The sequence below is a fragment of the Prionailurus viverrinus genome, unplaced genomic scaffold (genome assembly GCF_022837055.1).
Source record: "Prionailurus viverrinus isolate Anna unplaced genomic scaffold, UM_Priviv_1.0 scaffold_49, whole genome shotgun sequence".
Classification (NCBI taxonomy): domain Eukaryota; kingdom Metazoa; phylum Chordata; class Mammalia; order Carnivora; family Felidae; genus Prionailurus; species Prionailurus viverrinus.
In genome coordinates, this window is record NW_025927612.1 from 2,195,175 (window position 1) to 2,216,244 (window position 21,070).

The 21,070-nt window shown below is 42.8% G+C and overlaps 2 protein-coding genes across 2 annotated transcripts in view; one reads left to right on the forward strand and one right to left on the reverse strand.

The window, feature by feature from the left end:
• F8 (coagulation factor VIII) overlaps positions 1 to 363 on the reverse strand; it is a 133,142-nt gene extending 132,779 nt beyond the window's left edge. Inside the window, exon 1 of the mRNA XM_047847687.1 lies at positions 181 to 363. The gene's annotated coding sequence lies outside the window, so the exon portion shown is untranslated. The remainder of the gene's footprint in view (positions 1 to 180) is intronic.
• FUNDC2 (FUN14 domain containing 2) lies at positions 347 to 20,307 on the forward strand. The gene is made up of 5 exons (XM_047847695.1): positions 347 to 510; positions 4,282 to 4,432; positions 9,881 to 9,956; positions 14,626 to 14,757; positions 18,125 to 20,307. The coding sequence occupies exons 1-5, from the start codon at positions 375 to 377 to the stop codon at positions 18,200 to 18,202; spliced, it is 573 nt and encodes a 190-aa protein (XP_047703651.1). The 5' UTR covers positions 347 to 374; the 3' UTR covers positions 18,203 to 20,307.
• The last annotated feature ends 763 nt before the right edge of the window (positions 20,308 to 21,070 follow it).

A 21,070-nucleotide genomic window follows, 5' to 3' on the forward strand; every position in this document is an offset into this window, starting at 1 on the left:
AGCTCTTCTTTCCAAGCGCTTCTCAGTAAAATCGCAACGGTTTTTTTTTAAATGTCTTTCTGCGCTGGAACGGAGTCGGGCACAGAGCGAGCGCCGATAAATATCTGCTCGACATTTCCATGAACTAACACCACGAGCCAGTGTTATTTTTAATAATGTAATGGGTAAAACAGTCCTTACTAGGGAAGGGCCGGGTCGTGGGCGCGTCCCGGGAATCTGCTAGGTGGGCACGTCAGTCCGGGAAGGCTTTCCGCGCACGCGCGGCTCGGCGCTCCTGCCGGGCGGGGCCGCGGAGCCTTGTGACGCAGCCTGGCGCGCGGGCGGGGCGCCACCTCCGGGCGCGCCGCTCAGCCTCTTCCGCTGCCGCCGTGGGAATGGAAACATCTGGCCCACGTGCCGGAAGCCCGCTCGCGGCGGCGACGGCGGCGCGCCACTCCGTGTCCTATCGCGCCAAACCCCTGCGGCTGTCATCGCGAGACGAGCTCGCCGAAATGGCCGCTTCCAGTCAAGGTAAAGGCGGGCGCGCGCACCGCCGACGCCACGCGGAGCCGCCTCTCTGGGTCCCGGAAGGGGGAGGGCCGCGCGCCGGCGGGTCTCGGCAGAGCTCCCCCGGGAGTCCGGGCCGCTCGCGGCCGGGGAGGGCGCCCTGGGCTCGCCGCTGGCCCGGCCGCTCCCAGGGTCCGGCCAAGGTCAGGCGCCGGGCTGGGACCGAACCGCCCCGAGGCGTTGTCTCCGGTTGGGCTCGCTCAGCCTTCCGGCGCCGCCCCGAACAGCCTAAGCCGGGAAACATTTTGTCCTTGTTCTCGGAAGCACTCTGGCGCTTTCAGACCGAGGCGGCTTCTTTGTCCCTTTGCACGTTCGTCCCCAACACCTGGCAAGCTTCTTTCTGTGCGCAGGGAGCCTCCTCTTGCGCTTTTAATGTCTTCCAAAGAGTAGTACACATCGGATTGTACTTTGAAATCGTTTCTTATTTAGTCCGCGTGGTCAGGAAGATTCCCTGTAATAAAATATACACGGGAGCATGACTTTTAAGTCATGCTTCTTCCCCGACTAATTATCCTGCTTCAGGTTATATTTAGTTCATTACTGGCTCTCAATATCCTATTGCTAAACAGAGCTATCATCGAAAAACCCAATTATGTAAACCCCCCAATTACGTAAATTATGTTAAAAACAAAGGCAGTGAGGATATTCAGAATTCATCACTTCTTAATTATTTGCTGTGTTTCGCTGTTATGTGTGCCCTCGAGGTTATTCACATGTATTGTGTCTATGTGATGGAAACAACAGTATGGTCTGCTGCTCTGCGTCTCTTTCCAGCCCTTGGGGTCGTGATGTCACACCCACCGGGGGTGACTACATAGTGGAAATGGATGTACGCAGCAGATCACTCCCAGCCGGTTGGTATACATTGACCAGCACCCCACCAAATCTAAGTGACTAAGGGGTTTGAATGCACAATTTAATTATTTTCCTGCGGAGTAGACTGCTCTCATTCACTTAAAAAATACAGGTTCAGGGACCCCTTTTGACTGGAGCCCCCTATAGAGCTGATGGGCTTTGGTAAAGTTACATTAAAACAAAACTCAAAACGTATTCTTGTTTTCACTGATATTCTTTAACCCAAGGAGAGAATTTCTTCATCAACACAGCAGTAATGTCTTACTGTTGTGTTGTGCTGGTGCTTAATGTTACATTACATTAGAAATAATTTTTCACGGCGCCTGGTGGCTCAGTCGGTTGAGCCTCCGACCGGTATCCGACGTCAGCTCAGGTCATGATCTCATCGTTCATGGGTCCAGCCCTGCATTGGAGTCTGTGCTGACAGCTGGGAGCCTGGAGCCTGCTTCTGATTCTGTGTCTCCCTCTTTCTCTGCCCCTCCCCTGCTCATGCTCCATCTCTCTCTCTCTCTCTCTCTCTCTCTCAAAAATAAACATTAAAAGAAAGAAAAATAATTTTCATGTAACTACTTGTGAAGCCATTAGAAGACCCAGTTCCTCATGTGTCCATGTTTTGGTTCTGTTAAATTGGGGTCTGTGATCCATCTTGAAGTATATTTCGTGTCTGATGTAAGGTAGGGATTGCATTTTTTTTTCAGTACAGATAACTAGTAGTTCTAACACAATTTGTTAAGAAGACTCTTTCTCCATTAAATTACCTTGGTGCCACGTTACTGAAAATCACATGACCGTATGTGTAGATAGATCTACTTGTGGACTCTGTATTCTCTTCCATTTATAATATTTGTGTATCCTTAGGTTAGTGGTACACCGTCAAATATGGTAGCTGTGTAAGTCTTGACATTAGGCAGCTGTAGTATTCTGTAGCTTTATGAGAAGTCTTGAAATTCCTTTAACTTTGTTCTCCCCCCCCCCCCAAAATTGTTTTGACCACTTGTGGCACATTAGATTTTCCTAAACAACTGCAACGATATCTCCCATTCCAGCTGCTCTTTTCTCGGTGTGACTTTGATACTCCTCCCACTCAGTGATGGGATCTATGCATTCCCTCTTGAATCTGCATAAGGTTTTGTGACCACTTCTACAGAATGTGGTAGAAGTAACGCTGCATGGCTTCTGGGGCTAGGTCTTAAATGGTTTTCATAGCTTCTGGCTGGCCCTCATGCTCCTTCACTCCATTGGTCTCTCACTACTTGCCTTGGGCCATCCACCCTTGAGCCTAGGCACCATGCTGTAAGGAAGCCCAAATTAACCTACATAGAGAAGTAGCCTGTATATGTCAGTGTGGGAGATGATTCCAGACCTTCTGCCTGTAAGCCTTCCAGCGGAATCCTCACACATCGTGTAACAGGGGTAAACTGTAACACTATATCCTATCTGAATCCTGATCCACAGAGTTTAAGAGCATTATAAATGATTCTTTAGCTCCATGAAGGTTTGGCATAATTTGCCATAGTAGCTGGAACACTACTCAAGGAAGTCTTTTGCACCTCCAAATACATTTTGGAACCAGCCTGTCAATTTCTAGATAAAAACCTACCTTTTGACTGGGATGGTGTTGAGTCTATACATCAATATGGAGAGAATGAACATTTTAATAATATTGCCTTGCAAATCATAGTACATATATCCATTAATTTCAGTCATTTTCACTGTTTCCCTGCAGTGTTTTGTTCTTTATTATAGTGCAGAGGTCTTGTGCGTATTTCATTAAACTTATCCCTGCATTATCTTCTCACAGAGAAAGGGATTAGACATTTTGTTAACTCTTTCTCCTTTCTTGGGCAAATCACTTAACCTCTGAGCCTCCATTTCTTTTTTTTTTTTTTTTTAATGTTTATTTATATATTTTCAGAGAGTGCACAAGCAGGGGAGGGGCAGAGAGAGGGAGAGAGAGAATCCCAAGCAGTCTCCGCATTGTCAGTGCAGAGCCCGATGCGGGGCTCTAGCTCAGGAACGGTGAGATCATGACCTGAGCGGAAACCAAGAGTCGGATGCTTAACCGACTGAGCCCCCCAGGCACCCCTGAGCTTCCATTTCTTGATTAGAAAGTGGAGTTAATAAATAGTACCTTTTTTTTTTGTACCTACTATGTTCTGTGGATTTAATTAGAAATATGTATTTGTTGCTTAGCACATTTCCTGGTAAGCACTGTCTAGTAAGAGTTCAATAAAACATTACCGTTTATCCTTATTATCAATGGAGATTCATATAGTAGTAAGAATTTGTGAATTTGTGGGCTACTGAATAGTACTGAGTGACTCTTCAAAAAGGAGAGGCAAGGGCGCCTGGGCGGCTCAGTCAGTTAAGTGTCTGACTTTGGCTCAGATTATGATCTCACGGCTCATGAGTTCGAGTGCTGCATTAGGCTCTGTGCTCACAGCTCAGAGCCTGGAGCCTGCTTTGGATTCTGTGTCTCCTTCTCTGTCTGCCCCTCCCCCAATCGCACTCTGTCTCTGTCTCAAAAATAAACAAACATTAAAAGGAGAGGCAAATGAAAAAAATCCATTTCATTTAAGATACTAATTATTACTAGCAGGCTTTTGTAGGTCCTTTGCTTGTTTTTAAATTCGAGAGGAAAAATTAGAGCACTAATTCTAAATTGTCTAGTTATTTTTTTCTCTAAGGCAGCTATTGTTGATTTTATTCTGATTTTTAAAAATGCTATCCATGATTTCAGAGTTAATTTACTATTTAAAATATAATAATATTTGGAGGTTCTTATTACAATACTTGTTTCTTAAAAATCTCAATCTAGTTAAGAATTGTGATTTATTGTAAAAGTAAGTATTTTCTTATTCCATATCTTAATTCTTGTAGGAAACTTTGAGAGAAGTTTTGAGTCACTGGACCTTGCAGAATTTGCTAAAAAACAGCCATGGTGGCGCAAGCTATTTGGGCAGGAATCTGGGCCCTCAGCTGAAAAATACAGCGTGGCAACCCAGCTGGTAATTGGAGGTGTCACTGGATGGTAAGTGATATGAAAGATGTCCAGTATCTTTTTTTGCATGATTTAGTATTGCACTCGTGGGAACCACCTCCTTAACCAGTGAAAACACATGAACTTTTGTGAAATTGATCACTTAATGTGTAGCATTCATCTAAACATCTTGTTAAAGTGCTACTTAATGGTTGTGGTTATACACGTGAGTATTTTATTACATTCCAGGCAGTATTTTGAGTATTTATATATTTCATTTCCTTTTCACAACTCTTGAAATTGGTACTGGTATTATCTATCCTCATTTTTTTCCAGTTTTATCAAGAAATAAATATGCATCACTGGGTAAGTTTAAGGTATATAGCATGATGGTTTCACTTACATATATTGTGAAATGGTTACCACAGTAGGTTCAATGAACATTCATCATCTCGTATACATACAGTAAAAAGAGAAGAAAATACTTTCTCCTTGTGATGAGAACTCTCAGGATCTACTCTCATAACCATTTTCTTATACAGCAGTGTTAGCTGCAGACATTACATTGTACATTATGTCCCTAATACTTATTTATAACTCCAAGTTTGTACCTTTTGACCACCTTCATCTAGTTCCCCCTCCCCCAGCCCCCTGTAACCACAAATCTGATGTCTTTTTCTATGAGTTTTGTGTTTATTTTAGACTATACACATAAGAGATTGCACATGGGGTGCCTGGGTGGCTCAGTTGGTTGAGCATCCGACTTTGGCGCAGGTCATGATCTCGCGGTTCATGACTTTGAGCCCCACATTGGGTTCTGTGCTGACAGCTTGGAGCCTAGAGCCTGCTTCGGATTCTGTGTCTCCCTCTCTCTCTGTCCCTCCCCTGCTTGAGCTCTGTCTCTCACTCTTAAAAATAAACATTAAATTTGAAAAAGTTTTTTAAATAAGGGATTGCACATATAAGATCTCACATATAAGTGAGATCTTGCAGTATTTGTCTTTATTTGTCTGACTTACCTCACTCAGCATCATGTCCTCAAGGTGAATCCATGTTGTCACAATTGATAGGATTCCCCCCCCCCTTATGGCTGAATAATAGTCCATTGTGTGTGTGTGTGTGTGTGTGTGTGTGTATGTGTGTGTGTGTGAAAATATCTCTCTATAGACAGATAGATCATATCTCATGTTTTTTCACCCATTGATCAACACGTAGGTTGTTTCCATGTCTTGGCTATTGTGAACAGTGATGCAGTGAACATGGGGGTGCAAATATCTTTTTGAGTTCATGTTTTAATTTCCTTTAGATGTATTCCCAGAGGTGGAATTGCTGGATCATATGGCAGTTCTATTTTTAGTTTTTTGAGGCACCTCCATATTGTTTTCCACAATGGCTGTACCAGTTTACATTCCCAGCAAGAGTACACAAGGGTTCCCTTTTCTCCACACTGAGAAGTGGAGAATGCAAAAATACACAAATATGTAAAGTATGTATATAGATAGCTCATTTCCTTCTCACAACAACTCTGAAATTGGTACTGTAATCGTTCTCATTTTATAGGAACTAAGGCTTAGAAGGTCCAGGGTCTCAGAGCCAGAAAGTGGTATACTAGGGAGCTAGCCGCTTGTTTCTTAGCTGTGTCAGATGATAACGTTCTTAATGTGACACAGCCTATGGATTTATTTGTAGTAAACTCAACAGGTTTAATAGATTTAGTCAGGAAGACATAATGCATCAATCTCATCTCTCCATTCTACATTTAAAACTCCTATTGTACAACATAATCTATAGAACAGCGCATATGATATTAATGAATACATATGGAGTGAGCACCTGTTTAACAGACACTCAGGTTGAAAACATGTGGCTGGCACCCCAAAAACTCTAGAGATGAACGCTGTCCTGACCTCCTTGCTTTTCTTTTTACTTTTAACAGCAGTTCAATCAGGAAATATTATACTGTCGTTAACCTGCTTTTGAACTTTAAATAGACGCACTTGTGTATTCTTTTGAGTCTTCCCTTTTTTCTCAACTTCTTTCGTATACACGACCATGCGTGTAGTTGTAGTTCCTTTGTTTTCATTGGTGTTTAGAATTCCATCAGATGAGTATACCACAGTGTTCTTATCCAGGTGATGACTGACACTTGGGTTGGTTCAATTTTTGGCTAATTTAAACACTGCTGATATGAACACTCCATATAAATTTCCTGGTCCATACATATGCACTTTTTTGTAGGGCCTAGACCCAGGAGTTGAATTGCTGGGTCGTGAGGTTTAAGTGTCTTCAGCTTTGCTGGGTAATGTCAAACTGTTACTTGATTTGAAAAAACACTTTCCAAAAGTGATTGTAACTGTTTGCCTCTCCACAGCAAGGGTTGATGTTCCTGATGCTGTACATTCTTGTAAGCACTTGGTACTGCCAGACCGAAAGTTTTAGTGGTCTGATCGTGGCATCTCACATGGTTTTCGTTGCATTTCCCTGAGTACTGGTGGAATTGAACAGCTTTTACGTGTGTTCCATGACCCTTCTGGACCTCGTCTTTGATGAAGTCTCATTTTTAATCTTTTGTAATTTTTCTCTTAAGTTGTCATTCTTTTTCTTATTGAGAGTTGTAAGCATTCTTTATGTATTCTGAATACGAGTTCTTTATTGGTTGTACATTTTGCAGGTATTTTTGCACATTCTGCATTCTGTGATTGTCTTTTCATTTGCCTTTTGGTGTCTTTTGATGAACGTGTAGTATTTTCAATGTCAATTTTATCGATCTTTACCTTAATAGTTAGTAATTTTTATGTTCTGTTGAAGTAATTTTTTTTGCCTACCCCACACGCTAGAACTTTATTGTTTTACCTTTCACATTTACATTTATAAATCCACCCGGAATCGTTTTTGGTGTTTAGTGTTGGTCGACACTTCTTTCTTTTTTTCCACGTACAATACCCACTTGTCTCAACTCACTTTATTGGATATGCTGTCCTCCCCTCAGTGCTCTGCCATGTGTCAGACCTGCGTGTGTGTGTGTGTGTGTGTGTGTGTGTGTGTGTGTGTGTGTGTGGAACTGCAACTGCCATCTTGGTTTTTAGGAATTTCTTGGCTGTTCTTTATTATTTTTTTAACAGTTTAATAAATTGGCATATCATAAGATACGGTTGTTTAAAGTATACAATTTGATAAATTTTGGCATATACACACCTATAAATCATCACCACAATCAAGGTAATGAGCACATCTATCACTCAAAGTTTCTTCATACCTCTTCATAATCCCTTTTATGCCTCTATCAACCACTGATCTGCTTTTTATCACTACAGATTACTTTGCATCTTCTAGAATTATAGATAAATGGAATTATACAGTATGTGTTCTTGTTTGGCTGCTTTCTTGTGCTTAGCATGTTAACTTGGAGGTTCATCTGTGCTGTTTTTTTTTTAAAATCAGTTGTTCATTCCTTTTTATTGCTGAGTAGTAATCCGCTGTGTGGATGAACCATTTTGTTTATCCATTTACCTTTGTTAGATACAGGTTTGTTTCCACTTTGGGGGTAAAACTGCTGTGAACACTTGTGTACAAGTCTCTGTGAATGTATGCTTTCATTTCTTTTGGGTCAATACCTGTGAATAATATGGCTGGGGATTGTAGGTGGAATGTTTTAATTTCTTAAGAACTTGCCATATGCTTTTCTAAAGTTCCTGTACTATCTTATACCTCTACCACCCCTAACACTTTGGCAGTATGTCGTTTTGATCACAGCCATCCTGGTGGGTGGAAAGTGGTATCTCATTGTGGCTTTAATTTGCATTTCACTAACGATTAATGATGTCAGCATCTGTTCATGGGTTTATTTTTGCCATCCATATATCTTTGATGAGGTATCTGTTTTCTTTTGTCCATATTTTTATTGGGATGTTGATTTTCTCATAACAGAGTTATGAGAGTTCTTCACTCCAGGTACAAGTTTTATATCAGATATGTGGTTTGCAAATAAATTCTACTCTATAGCGGTTTATTATCTTAACAGTAAAGAACAGAAGTTCTGAACCTTGAAATGTAAGTTATTGGCTCTTTCTTTTATACCTGTAGCTTTTGGTGTCATGTGTGAGAATATTTTCCTGACCCAGGATCACCAAGATTTTCTTCCGTGTTCTCTTCTAGATGATATATAGGTTTAGATTTTTCGGTTAGGACCATGATCCATTGATCCATTTTGATTTGCTTTTTGTTTATGTTGCAAGGTAGGAATCTAAGTTCTTTATTTGCATATGATATGTAATTGTGTCCACATGGTTTGATGAATAGACTAAACTTCTCTATACTGAATTGCTTTTGCACTCGTGTCAAAAATCAACTAACTATATGTCTGTTTCTGAACTTTTTTTTTTAGATTTTATTTTTACGTAATCTCTACCCCCACTGTGGGGCTTGAACTCATGACCCTGAGATCAAGAGTCACATGCTCTTCCCACGGAGCCAGCCAGGCACCCCTGTTTCTAAACTCTTTGTTAAGTTGATTTGTCTGTCTTTGTGCTAGCATCACACTGTTTTGATCACGATAACTTTATAATAAGTCATGAAATCAGGTAGCATAAATCTTACAACGTTGTTTTTCTAAGTTGATTTGACCAATCTGGGTACACAGCATTTTCTTTCTTTTTTTTTTTTTTAATATATGAAACTTATTGTCAAATTGGTTTCCATATAACACCCAGTGCAGCATTTTCATATGAAGTTTAGAATAAGCTTGCTGCCAATTTCTACCAAAAGCCTGATATGATTTTGACTGGCATTGCATTGATCCATAAACATGGTTTATGGATTGGTTTGGGTTTCTTTTAATTTCTCCCAGCAATGCTTTGTAGGTCTTGCACATCTTCTTTTTGATGCTATCGTAAATGGTATTTTAAAATATCAATTTTGGATTGTTCGTTGCTTATATATAGAAACACAATTGGAACTCACGAACTGCAAGATCATGACCTGAGCTGAAGTCGGACACTCAACCAACTGAGCCACCCAGGCACCCCTAAAAGTTTTTTTTAATTTTTTTTTAAGTTTATTTATTTTTGAGAGAGAGAGAGAGAGAGAGAGAGAGAGAGAGAGAGATCATGAGCGGGGGAGGGGCAGAGAGCGAGGGAGACACAGAATCCGAAGAAGACTCCAGGTTCCGAGCTGTCAGCACAGAGCCCGACTCGGGGCTCAAACCCATGAACTGTGAGATCATGACCTGAGCTGAAGTCAGTTGCCCAACCGACTGAGCCACTCAGGCACCCTGCAACCTAAAAGCTTTAAGGGATTTGCTCAAAATTAGTAAGTGGTAGAGGTAAAATTTGAATCAGGGTCTTTCTGAGTGCAGAGCCTTTGTTCCTTCCTTATGTTGTATAAGAGTGGGAAGGAGCTGGATCATCCCAAGGTAATTACGATCTGAACATTGTTAGAAGTACATGTTTCTGTGTATTTGACAGCTTGTCGACTTGTCTGATATTGGTTTGGTTTTTGTAGGTGCACGGGTTTCATATTCCAGAAGGTTGGAAAGTTGGCTGCAACCGCTGTGGGAGGTGGATTTTTTCTCCTTCAGGTCTGTATGTGATGTGTTCCGGGGTGTTTGGAAGTCCCCCTTGCCCATGGGGAATGTGATGTGAGGAGCCGTACTTGAGTCCTGGCTGTATTACACCAGAACAGCCTTTGCCCTTGTTTTCAGCATACTGTCTGAAATTCTAGTGAGCATTTGAGTCCACTTTCATCAACTACTAGTCACATTTTATTTCATAATTTATAACAGGGAATATTCCTTATCATAGTTCCCTCATAGGGTTTTCAAGACCAGTTGAAATATGAAACGTGATTTCAAAAATATGAAGTGTGATGCAAGTACCTTGTGATACTATTATTTTGCCCAGGGCACATTGATCCCAGAGCAGCCAAGGAGACGAGGGCTAAATGATATTCAGTCTTGTGTGTTTGGCCCGGAGTTGATTTCAGAACTACTGGGTATTGATTCTCTGAGGCAGCATTTGGCATTGCTTTGCACACCTGACTCCACATTGGAATCACCTGAGGACGTTTAAAGACCGCTGGTGCTTGAGACCTCGTCCCCCCGCCACCGCCCCCCCGATTCCATAGGAGGTAGATGCAGTTGCCCATCTGAGTACTTGTACACTCCTGGAGAAGCACTGCTCTGTAGGAGACAGAACTTGTTGGATTGTGCCACAGTCTCCAAATTCCTAGCCCTTTGCCTCCTTCCATGGTTGACAGCCCTCACTTCAGCAAGGTCGGTGCTGCCTTCGAACTGCAGGTGCAGTGAGTCTCCCAGATGGGTCAGGGGAAGAAGGACCGTGCAGGAGGAGGGGGCTGGCACCTGGCGGGCCAGGGTAGAGGCCGGGGCCCGGCTCAGTTGGGTGTAGTATTTCTCTCTCACAGTTTCCATGGGTCAGAAGTTCGGGGAGGGGAGGGTGTGTGCTTGTGGCCGGAGGTCCCACGTAGTTACACAGGGGAGGTGGCTGCTGCAGGGCCGGGCCTCGCTTCATCTCTCAAGGAGGTCAGACTTGCTGCAAGTCGTGGGCCCCCTCATATCTCCCCCTCTCTCCTTCCTCCTGCCCCGTGGGGCAGAAGTGCAGTGACAGCTCTCTCCCTGTGCTCCCCCAACCCTGCCCCAGACTCTGTAAATACCTTAATGTTGCTTTCAAATATCTTTTTTCTTTCACCTAAAGCTTTCTTCACTTGAAGTATAATTGACATACAATGTGAGTTTCAGGCGTACAACAGAACGGTTCAGTATTGATATATGTGACAGAATGTCTCAATCTGAGCATACCCTCTGTTTTTTGGAGGGGCAGTGACTGACAGAAGCAATTGCTACTAGAAATGCTTCCTTGCTGAGGGAGGTGAGACCTGGAGAGTCCATGCTGTGCACTCACGCTACTGGTCACCAGAGGGATGCGGGTGGGGCTAGGCGTGACGTTTCACACAGGGATCCAGGTTCCTTTCCTTCGTACTCGTCATTGTGCTAGCGGCATGTAGTGAGTCTTCCCTCAGTATTTGTAGTGTGGCATCTGTCATATGTCAATCCAGACGTGTGGATCTGATTCGAGTTGTCTGGTCAACTTTCTACTTGATAGTTGGTAATACAGGCTCCTCCCCATATCATTCAGGAGCATCGTGGCTGCTTTCATAATTTTTGCTTGTCCTTCTAAATTTTAGAACAGGCTTGTCAATTATTTTAAAAAATTCTGTTGAAATTTTTACTGGAATTGCATGAGAACGATATAGATAAATTTGGGGAAAATTAAGATCTTTTATGATAATGAGTCACGTGTGAATATGTACTTTCCATTTATTTAGGTCTTTAATGTCTTTGCATAGAATTTAAAATTTTTCATCCATACATCCCGTATACCTCTGCCTTGATTTCCTTCCTAGACACCTTAGGGCTTTAGTTGCACTTGTGGCTTTCCTTGGCCACTCACCCTCAGCCCCCAAACTTTCCAGTTGGACTTAGAATGGCACAACTAATAACATGGGACATCTTTTCCTGTGCTTATTTGCTGTCCACATCTCCTTTTTGACAAAGTGTCTATTCAGGTCTTTTGCCCATTTTTAAATTGTGTTGTCCATTTCTGTACTTTTTATTTTGTCCCATTAAAGAGATATTAAAGGGTTGTAAATCCTAAAATCAGGTAGTGCGATTCCTCCAATTCTCTTCTTTTTCAGAATCATTTTAGCTGTTCTAATCCCTTTGCCTTTCCGTAGACCTTTTATTTTTATTTTTTTTTTATTTTAGCATGTGAGCAGGGGAGGGAGTAGAGGGAGAGAGAGATAGAGAATCCACATCCATGCTGAGTGTAGAGCCTGACACGGGACTTGATCCCACTACCCTGAGATCATGACCTGAGCCGAGATCAAGAGTCATACACTCAACCAACTGAGCCACCCAGGTGCCTTCCATGTACATTTTAGAAGCAGCTTGTTTGTGTATCTGTAAAACTCCTGCTGGGGTTGGGATCGCAATAACTCTGTAGCTCAACTTGGAAAGAATCGGACATCATTTCTTCATCAAGTCTTCAATTCCATGTGGATGGCCTGTCTCACCATTTATTTGTTCATCTTTAAATTCTTCAGCATTTTGTGGTTTTCAGCATGCAGATGCTACTTGATTTTTGTTTCGATTTCTATCTAGTATTTATTTTACAGCTATTATAAATCATGAATTTTATTCCCATTTCCAGCTGTTTCACTTGCTAGCAAAAAGAATACGATTGATTTTGTGTGTTGCTCTTGTATTCTGCAGCCTTGCTTTATAAATTCCCCTTTTTCCCCAATTGAGGCAGTTTATTAACACAGCATATGTTTTAATGCTTCTTGTTGGCAGCTGCCACCTGTCTCGCATTCTGTCCACATCTCTCTGTCCCTGAGGTGTCAGTTTGCAGCCCCCATCTTGGTCCCTTTCCACCATTTTATACCCCTCTAGGGCTTGGAGGACCCTGCAGGCCACACTCTTTGAGCCTCTGTTGAAGTGGCTGGGCATGACCCCACTTCTCTGACGTTCCCTGTAGATCTTGGTCATGGAGCTGACGCCAGCGTCAGCCTGGAGGTACAGCTGTCATGCTGTGGAAGCAGCTCGTGTGTAGAACCAGTTCTCATCATAGGGAGCAAGCTCTTTTTTTTAAGTTTATTTATTTATTTTGAGAGGTGGGGGCAGACAGAGGAGAGAGAGGATCACAGGCGGCAGTGTGGGGCCTGACGCAGGACCCAAACCCACGAACCGTGAGATCATGACGAGCTGGAGTTAGATGCTTAACTGCCTGAGCCACCCAGGTGCCCCTGAATTTCTTTTAATGTTTATTTATTTTTGAGAGAGAGACAGACAGACAGACAGAGTGCCAGTAGGGGAGGGGCAGAGAGAGAGGGAGACACAGAATCTGAAGCGGGCTCCAGGCTCTGAGCTGTCAGCACGGAGCCCAATGTGGGGCTTGAACCCACAGACCGGGAGATCATGACCTGAGCCAAAGTTGGACACTTAACTGACTGAGCCACCCAGCACTCCAGTTTATTTTTTGTGTTGGATTCTTTGAGATTATGTAGACAGAGATGTCTACAAATAGCAACAAGTTGCCTCCTTTCTGATCTGGAGAAGAATTTCAGTTTTTATGAATACTAATGTTTTGTATATTATATGGACTGCAAATACTTTTTCCAGCCTGGTTTAGGTGGGTGACTGGTCGGTGGTGCCGTGAAATAAAACAGAGACTAGAGGAAGAGCCACAATGCTCTGTAGGAGACTACAGAGAGGAGAGTTTCAATTTGAGATACTTTGAGAAATCCAAACTTCGGTGGAGAGAAGCGGTATCAGTGGAAGGTTCATTGGTGGGGTATAATCAGTCTCTTCATTCCTGGGACAACATTAATCCATCAGAAAACAACATAGTTGAATCATTTTTTTTAACTTTATTTATTTTCAGAGAGAGCACAAGTGGGAGAGGGGCAGAGAGAGAGAATCCCAGGCAGGCTTTGCACTGTCAGTGAGGAGCCCCGTGTGGGGCTCGATCTCATGAACTGTGAGATCATGACCTGAGCTGAAATCAAGAGTAGGACCCTCAACTGACTGAGCCCCCCAGATGCCCCTACTTGAATCATTTTTATCCTATTCACACATTCTCATTGAAATTGTTTTTTTTTTTTGAGTTTTAGTGTTTGTGTCTGCCGTCTTTATAAAGAGAAGTAGGCATATTCTATATGTATATTGGGTTGTATTTTTCTCAGTGCCCAGTAGATGAAGTTGCTCGTAAGAAATCTCTGTGCAGCCATGTCCTAGAGGATTTCTTTCTGAGCAACAGCGATGACTACATTGTCAGAAAACTCGTGCTTATGTTGGCTCGAAGGTCAGTAAGGTGTCTTCACCTGAAATCTTGAGTTTGGGTTTCCATTCTGATTTTCATCTTACCATTTTATATTTTTAAACGAACTTAAAAGTTCTTAGTGAGGGATAAGAGTACAAATAAAGTAAAACAGTTGCCAGCGGTCACCAAAGGCCAGTCTATTGATCTGGCATCAGGCATGGGGTCTTGCACATAGGGTGGACACTGAGACGTGGAGTGAATGTCATTGTCATGCAATGAACGGGATGGCAGATGTCTCCAGAAATGGAAAATCAGATAGGTTTTTGATAATGTGCTTCAGTGATTAACCCTAATGAACAGAAATAACAAGCCTATCTTTCTTATTTCTTGCTGTCATTATTGAAACTCTAGCTTGCAAACCATACTGGGTACATCAAGATTGACTGGCAGCGAGTAGAGAAGGACATGAAGAAAGCCAAGGAACAACTGAAGATCCGTAAGAGCAGCCAGATACCCAGCGAGGTCAAAAGCAAAGCAGAGGAGGTGAGACTGTTTTGTTTGACTGCAGTGTGAAAAGTGTCGGCCTTAGATGGAGTACCTTCACCTCAGAGGCCTTGTTTCACAGCCGGGTAATGTGTTGGTGGCCTTTATCAGTGACTGAGAACACAAAGTGATACGTGTACATACGTGGCTGGGTCATGCCTTGAATTTCTTGTAGGAATTGGGGCAGTGCGGCAAATGGGATATAGATGGCTTTAAGTCATACTTTGTCTCCATGCACACCCTTCTCTGAAATGTCTATGTTTTACACGTACGGAGAGTAGCCAGAGTATCCAGCCCAGAGGTGGGCAAACTTTTTTCATAAAGGGCCAGCCTTGTAGGCCCTGTGGCCTCTGTCACAACTACTGAGCTCCATCACGTTGCATGAAAATACCCACAGGTGATATGCAGACAAGTGGGTGTGGCTGTGTCACGAGGAAACTTTATTTCAAACAGGCAGCCGGCTGGTTTTGGGTTACAGGCTGTATTGTGCCAAGCCTGCTCTACCGCATAGAACCAGGTCTGGTTATACTGGCTGGCGCTTGGACAGGAGAAGTCCTTCCTTTTCAAAAGACTGTATTTCGCTTCTTCTTGATTACCTCTAGAAATATGTTAAGGGTGTAAGGAAATAAGTGCACTGCAGTGGGGAGCAAGAAATAAATAGGATCAAGGAGTCAAGAAGGTGCCTTCTACCTTGCACGGCCTGGAGCCACGCTCTTCTGCATTCACAGAGAAAGGGGTTGGAATGAGTGCAGAGGGAGGATTTAGAGGTAAATTGCAACAGGCCTTGGCCTTGAAATACTGCCAAATGATGGTAACAAAATAAAACAGGTTAAACCCAGAAGGACCGAGAGAACAGGAAAAGAATGCCAGAAGACAAGAAACGTCAGCAAATTTTTAGAAGTTGAAAAGCAGATAGATGAATGGTAAATGAGTTAGCAGACTAGAAAGTACTGAACGGACAAGTCCCCTCGCCAGGCGCATAATGGTAATCTCTCTGTGGTGGTGGGTGGCAGGCCGAAACTGGTCCTTTGCCCAGAATGGAAAGGAGCATCTGTGAGGGCCCAGGAGTGCAGGTGGTCCCTCCCACTCCTATCCCCCCACCTCAAGCTCAGGGTTATGAAACTGACACTGTTTTCATTTTCCCAAAAGTTTATTGTTCAGGTGTTTACAAAAGTAATACATGATTGTTGAAAACTTCTTCAAAGACGTGGGAAGTGTATATAGTCAAAGGTATTAGCCTAATGTTTGATTAGAACTAACTGGTGACTCACAGAGGGAATTTGTTATAAACTAACCAAAAGGTTTGTAATTGATTCCACAAATTTTTGTATTCCTGTTCATGGTCTGGAACTGTCACAGGCCCCGGGGTTAGTGGCTGGTTCCCCCCTCAGAGCCCATGCTCTTACCTGGGAAGCCAGGGAATGAGGATGAGAAATTCAGTGTTTAGCAGTAAAATCATCAGTGACTTTGGCAACAGCAGTTTTGGTGGGGTGGTGGAGTTGAAGGCCAAATGGTAGCGAGTTGAGGAATGAGTAGGAAGTAAGAAAAAGATAATGAATGGAAACAATTACTTCAGGAATTCGTATGATTTTTTTCACTCCCCCTGATGGTAGATGGCAAAAGACAAGGCCTCAAGTCCAGGGGACAAGTGGAACTGACATAGGGAGACGTAGACATAGTGGGAGGAAGAGTGCTAGAGAGCCCCAGAGGAGAAGGCCGGGGTGTGAGTGGCTTAAATGGTTGGGAGATGAACTCACCACTTTGCTTGAGTTCATGAAATGATTAGGCTGGGATATTGGATGTGTTGTCGCAATGAGTGCTTTTCAGTTTTAATTTTTTTTAATGTTTATATTTGAGAGAGAGAGAGAGAGACAGAGCACAAGTCGGGTAGGGGCAGAGAGAGAAGGAGACACAGAATCTGAAGCAGGCTTCAGGCTCCGAGCTGTCAGCAGAAAGCTTGACGAGGGGCTCGAACTCATGAACCATGAGATCATGATCTGAGCCAAAGTCAGATGCCTAACCAACTGAGCCACCAAGGCGCCCGATCAGTGAATGCTTTCTAAGGTGATAGTTGTACTTGGGGAAAAGAGGCAGTCTGAATGACTTACCAAAGGTCTCTCAAATGGAAATTGATAGAGCATGGTCATCGGACCCAAAGGGTGCTGAGTGCATGTTCTGAGCTGCAGATGAGTAGACAGCAGGTAGAGGCTTTGTGAACTTAAGATATCCTTATTTTAATCATCTTCTGATGCGTTGAGGTGTGAGAATGCAAATCCGTGGCATCTAATTGAGAAGAGGCCTCAGAGGGGAGTGGGTGGGTAGATGGACAGATGGACTGATGGATGGACAGGATGAGTGGGTAGAGAGATTTGGAGAAGAGACTTCAGAATGAGCAGCCTCTATTGGAAATTAGGTGTCAGAGAGAATGGAAGAAGTGAATTTGGAAACTGTAGGGGCACCTGAGTGTCTTAGTCAGTTAAGCATGCTACTCTTGATTTTGGCTCAGGTCATGATCTCACAGTTTGTGGGTTCGAGCTCCATGTTGGGCTCTGTGCTGACAGTGTGGAGCCTGCTTGGGATCCTCTCTCTTCCTCTCTGTCTACCCCTCCCCTGCTCTCTCTCTCAAAAAAATTGTGTATAGGGGCGCCTGGGTGGCGCAGTCGGTTAAGCATCCGACTTCAGCCAGGTCACGATCTCGCGGTCCATAAGTTCGAGCCCCGCGTCAGGCTCTGGGCTGACGGCTCAGAGCCTGGAGCCTGCTTCTGATTCTGTGTCTCCCTTTCTCTCTGCCCCTCCCCCGTTCATGCTCTGTCTCTCTCTGTCCCAAAAATAAATAAATGTTGAAAAAAAAATTAAAAAAAAAATTGTGTATATGTGTGTGTGTATATATATATATATATATACACATATGTGTGTATAGATGTATATGTGTATATATGTATGTATGTATATGTATATATATATATATATGCATACACACACACATATATATATATAAACTTAAATTGTAAGCTGTCACCAGTTTATTGAATACAGCTTTATTCTTTTCCCATAACTTCCCTGTGAACTCTCTCCTTCCCTGTTCCTGAATGAATTCTCAGGCAGATTTCTTAGCTCTGTAACAGACATTACTGAAGACCGAACCCAAGGAGTTGCCTTTGGCTTCTCCTTCTAATCCCTCATATGGCTAGTCATCCATTCGAAGTCCCATCTTGAAACCATCTCTTGAATTTCATCACTTCACACCCCTGCTACCGCCTTGATCAGAGAGCCCATGTTGTGGGGATTGCATAGGGTAAAAGACACATGATTCCTAATAATAAGGTCCTTAGCAAAACAACCCATTTGTGCTCTGTTCTGTTTCTAGGTAGTGTCATTTGTGAAGAAGAACATTCTAGTGACTGGTGGATTTTTCGGAGGCTTTCTACTTGGCATGGCATCCTAAAGAGGTCAACTTCACTTCCATTATTCCTGTGTTTTCCAGCCAGCAGCCTCTACACTCCATCATAGACATCAAGTATCTCCTGCTTCTCTTCTTCTGTGCCTTCCTCCTCCCTGCTGCGGCATATCTGAATGGCTTCTATAGGCATCTGTCGGTACAAGTTGATATGGCCCTACTCTGAGCTCGATGGCAACGGAAGAGACCATAGATGTTAGCTCTTCTCCCAGCACACTCCCCACTTGACTAACCTGTAGGTCAGCAAAAATGTTCCTTTCCCTCCTCCCATATAAGATACTTAACAGAGCATGGTATAAGATGGCCCAGCTTGGAGGATGAGTGGATCCTTAGAGGTTGTCGCAGACTTGCTTTGGAAAGAAATAATAAGCATATAGATACCTTATGTGTTGCATGGAAAGGAACTGAATATATTTGCCTTTAAGCATGAAAGACTTGGTATCTTGGTGTCTACTTTCTTTTTTTTAGTTGCTTTTAGATTACAGAAAGAGAGCTATTTATATGCTTGCTGTAATTATCCTGACCAAAATGGCAGTATAAGCACTATAATTGAAAAATCTGAATATGGAATGAACTTGTGCTGAGCTGAAGGTATTGTGTTTGGAGGGAACGTCTTTAGGGAAACCAACCAATAGATACACTGTTGAATGGTCAAACTTAGTGAATCACTTAAAGGTGTTAAGATACTATCCAGGGATGTATTCCACCATAAAGCAACTCATGGCTATTTCCACAGGGTTTTTTCATGGTGAAATAAGTGACTTTAGGTGGGAGATGGAAGAAGCTCTTGGATTTTTATCTCATAGGAACGGTTTTAAGCTTTGAAACGTTAAGTATTATTTACCTCTTGTCAAAACTTTAGGGGTAGCCATAGTTCCTGTGTGAAATTCTACTACTTCTCTACCTAGTTGGTATGAAATATCTCACATTTGAGCCACAGTTTTAAAGAGCTGGCGTTCCAGGCATTCACAGTGGAGAACAATAGCAGCGACATGTGTGAAGTAAATTATTGCCATCCTCCAACATAACGTGCTGTGTCAGTGACCCCACCTCTTCGAATTATTCTTCAAAATAAAAGTTTACAGACACATACACATGCTTAGAATCTTAGCACATTTTGTTATAATAGCCCATTACCATGTCTGCAGCCTCATCTAGAATATCCACTTCTGGAGGGTAAGGCTTGTGTCTTCACCGTTACGATGGAACTGAGCACTCAGTAGGTGTTCAGTGTTTGTTGAATATATGAATGATGACCTCATATAAATGTATCCAGAAAAGGGACTGATCTAAAGAATTCTTGGAGACTTTTTGAGTTCTGAGAATGCAGAAAACTTAGAATTCCTAAACTTGCAGCTGATTGTTTGCAAAATGTATGTTTTTAAGGCCTTCTTTTAAAACATTTGCCTTTTTACTAATCTTGGGAATGATGTATTGAATTTGTAAATTGTAGCTACCAATGGATGTGTGGAACTTTTTAGAATTCATCCACCTGCATTTTTCCCCTTACTTTAAGGCAACATGAAAGTTTTGCTTATAATTTGTATGAAGCATCCTCAAATCATAATGGTATGAGGCTCTGTGTTGCATATTTTGTATAAGAACTTAAAAACTTGTTATTACTTTTTATTATGAAAACATATATGAAAACTTTATTATGAAAACAAATATATCTAAAAGTAGAGAAAGTACAATGAGCCTCATATATCTTATCACCTACCTGCAGTGATCATCAGATTATAGCTTGTTTTGTCAAGTGTTTTGAAACAAATACAGATGTATCATTTCATTATATTTAAGTACGTGTCTCTAAAAGGTAACAACTGTTTTTAAAAATCATGAATACAGTACCCTACTGTCATACCAAAAACTTAACAGTAATCCCTTAATATCATCAGTTATCCGGCCAGTTTTCAAAATTTCCCATCTCCAAGGTTTTACATTTTGGTTTGTTTGAATCAGTATCCATATGACATATACCCACATTGCATTCAGATGGTCTGTTTAAGTCTCTTTTAATCCTGTATGTTCTTTTTTGCTTGCTTGTTTGTTTGTTTGTTTTTGGCCTGCAATATATTTATTGAAGACACTGAGTTATTTGTCCCTTAATTTTCCCCATTCTGCTTCTGAGGCCTGGGTCCCTGGGTTATGCCATGTCATTCACCCAGCCCAATAGAATGGTGACTGATTTACTTAAGTAAATCATAACTGAAGTGCCCTGTGCCCCTGTGGGTTGCGTGACAGGGAGAGTGGCCACTGGCTGCCTCTCTAGTGGGGTGGGAGTTGCCTTATATCCATCCGTTTTTCCGTGATTATTGGCCATGACAACAGAGATGGGCAGGTCATTCTAAGCTTTGAGCAGGTTGTTGTAGATAATAGGTTGAAATAAGATCCATAGGCCTCTCCTGAAGTTTATTCCCAGCTGGCTGCTTCTGGGGCCGTAAGGTGCGCGGTGAAGGTCAGTGTTGCAGGTCGGCCTCCCGCTGCCGCCGTGAGAATGAGCCTGAGCTCTGCCCACCGCTTGTGGCTGTGCTCTGGGGCCTGTGGGGGAGGACTGGGTCCGCGCATTTGTGGAGTCTCTACTTTGAGGCCCTGTTGCCAGCGGCATTGCTTGAAGATGGTGAAGTGGGAGGTAAGATTTCCCCCCAAAGAACAGCTGCCAGCCCTTCGTGCAAAACCGAGCTACGAGGAGCCGGCAACTATTTTCATTTGATTACCGAGGCCTGTTTAGCGAGGCACGCTTTTCTCCAGTACCCCGGGTGCAATAACGTGTTGGGCTTCCTTTTTAGTGGTGGAGGAAGAGACCGGTTTTTCCTTGACCGACAGAGGTATGCAGCGTGGCCGGGGTTTTGGCGC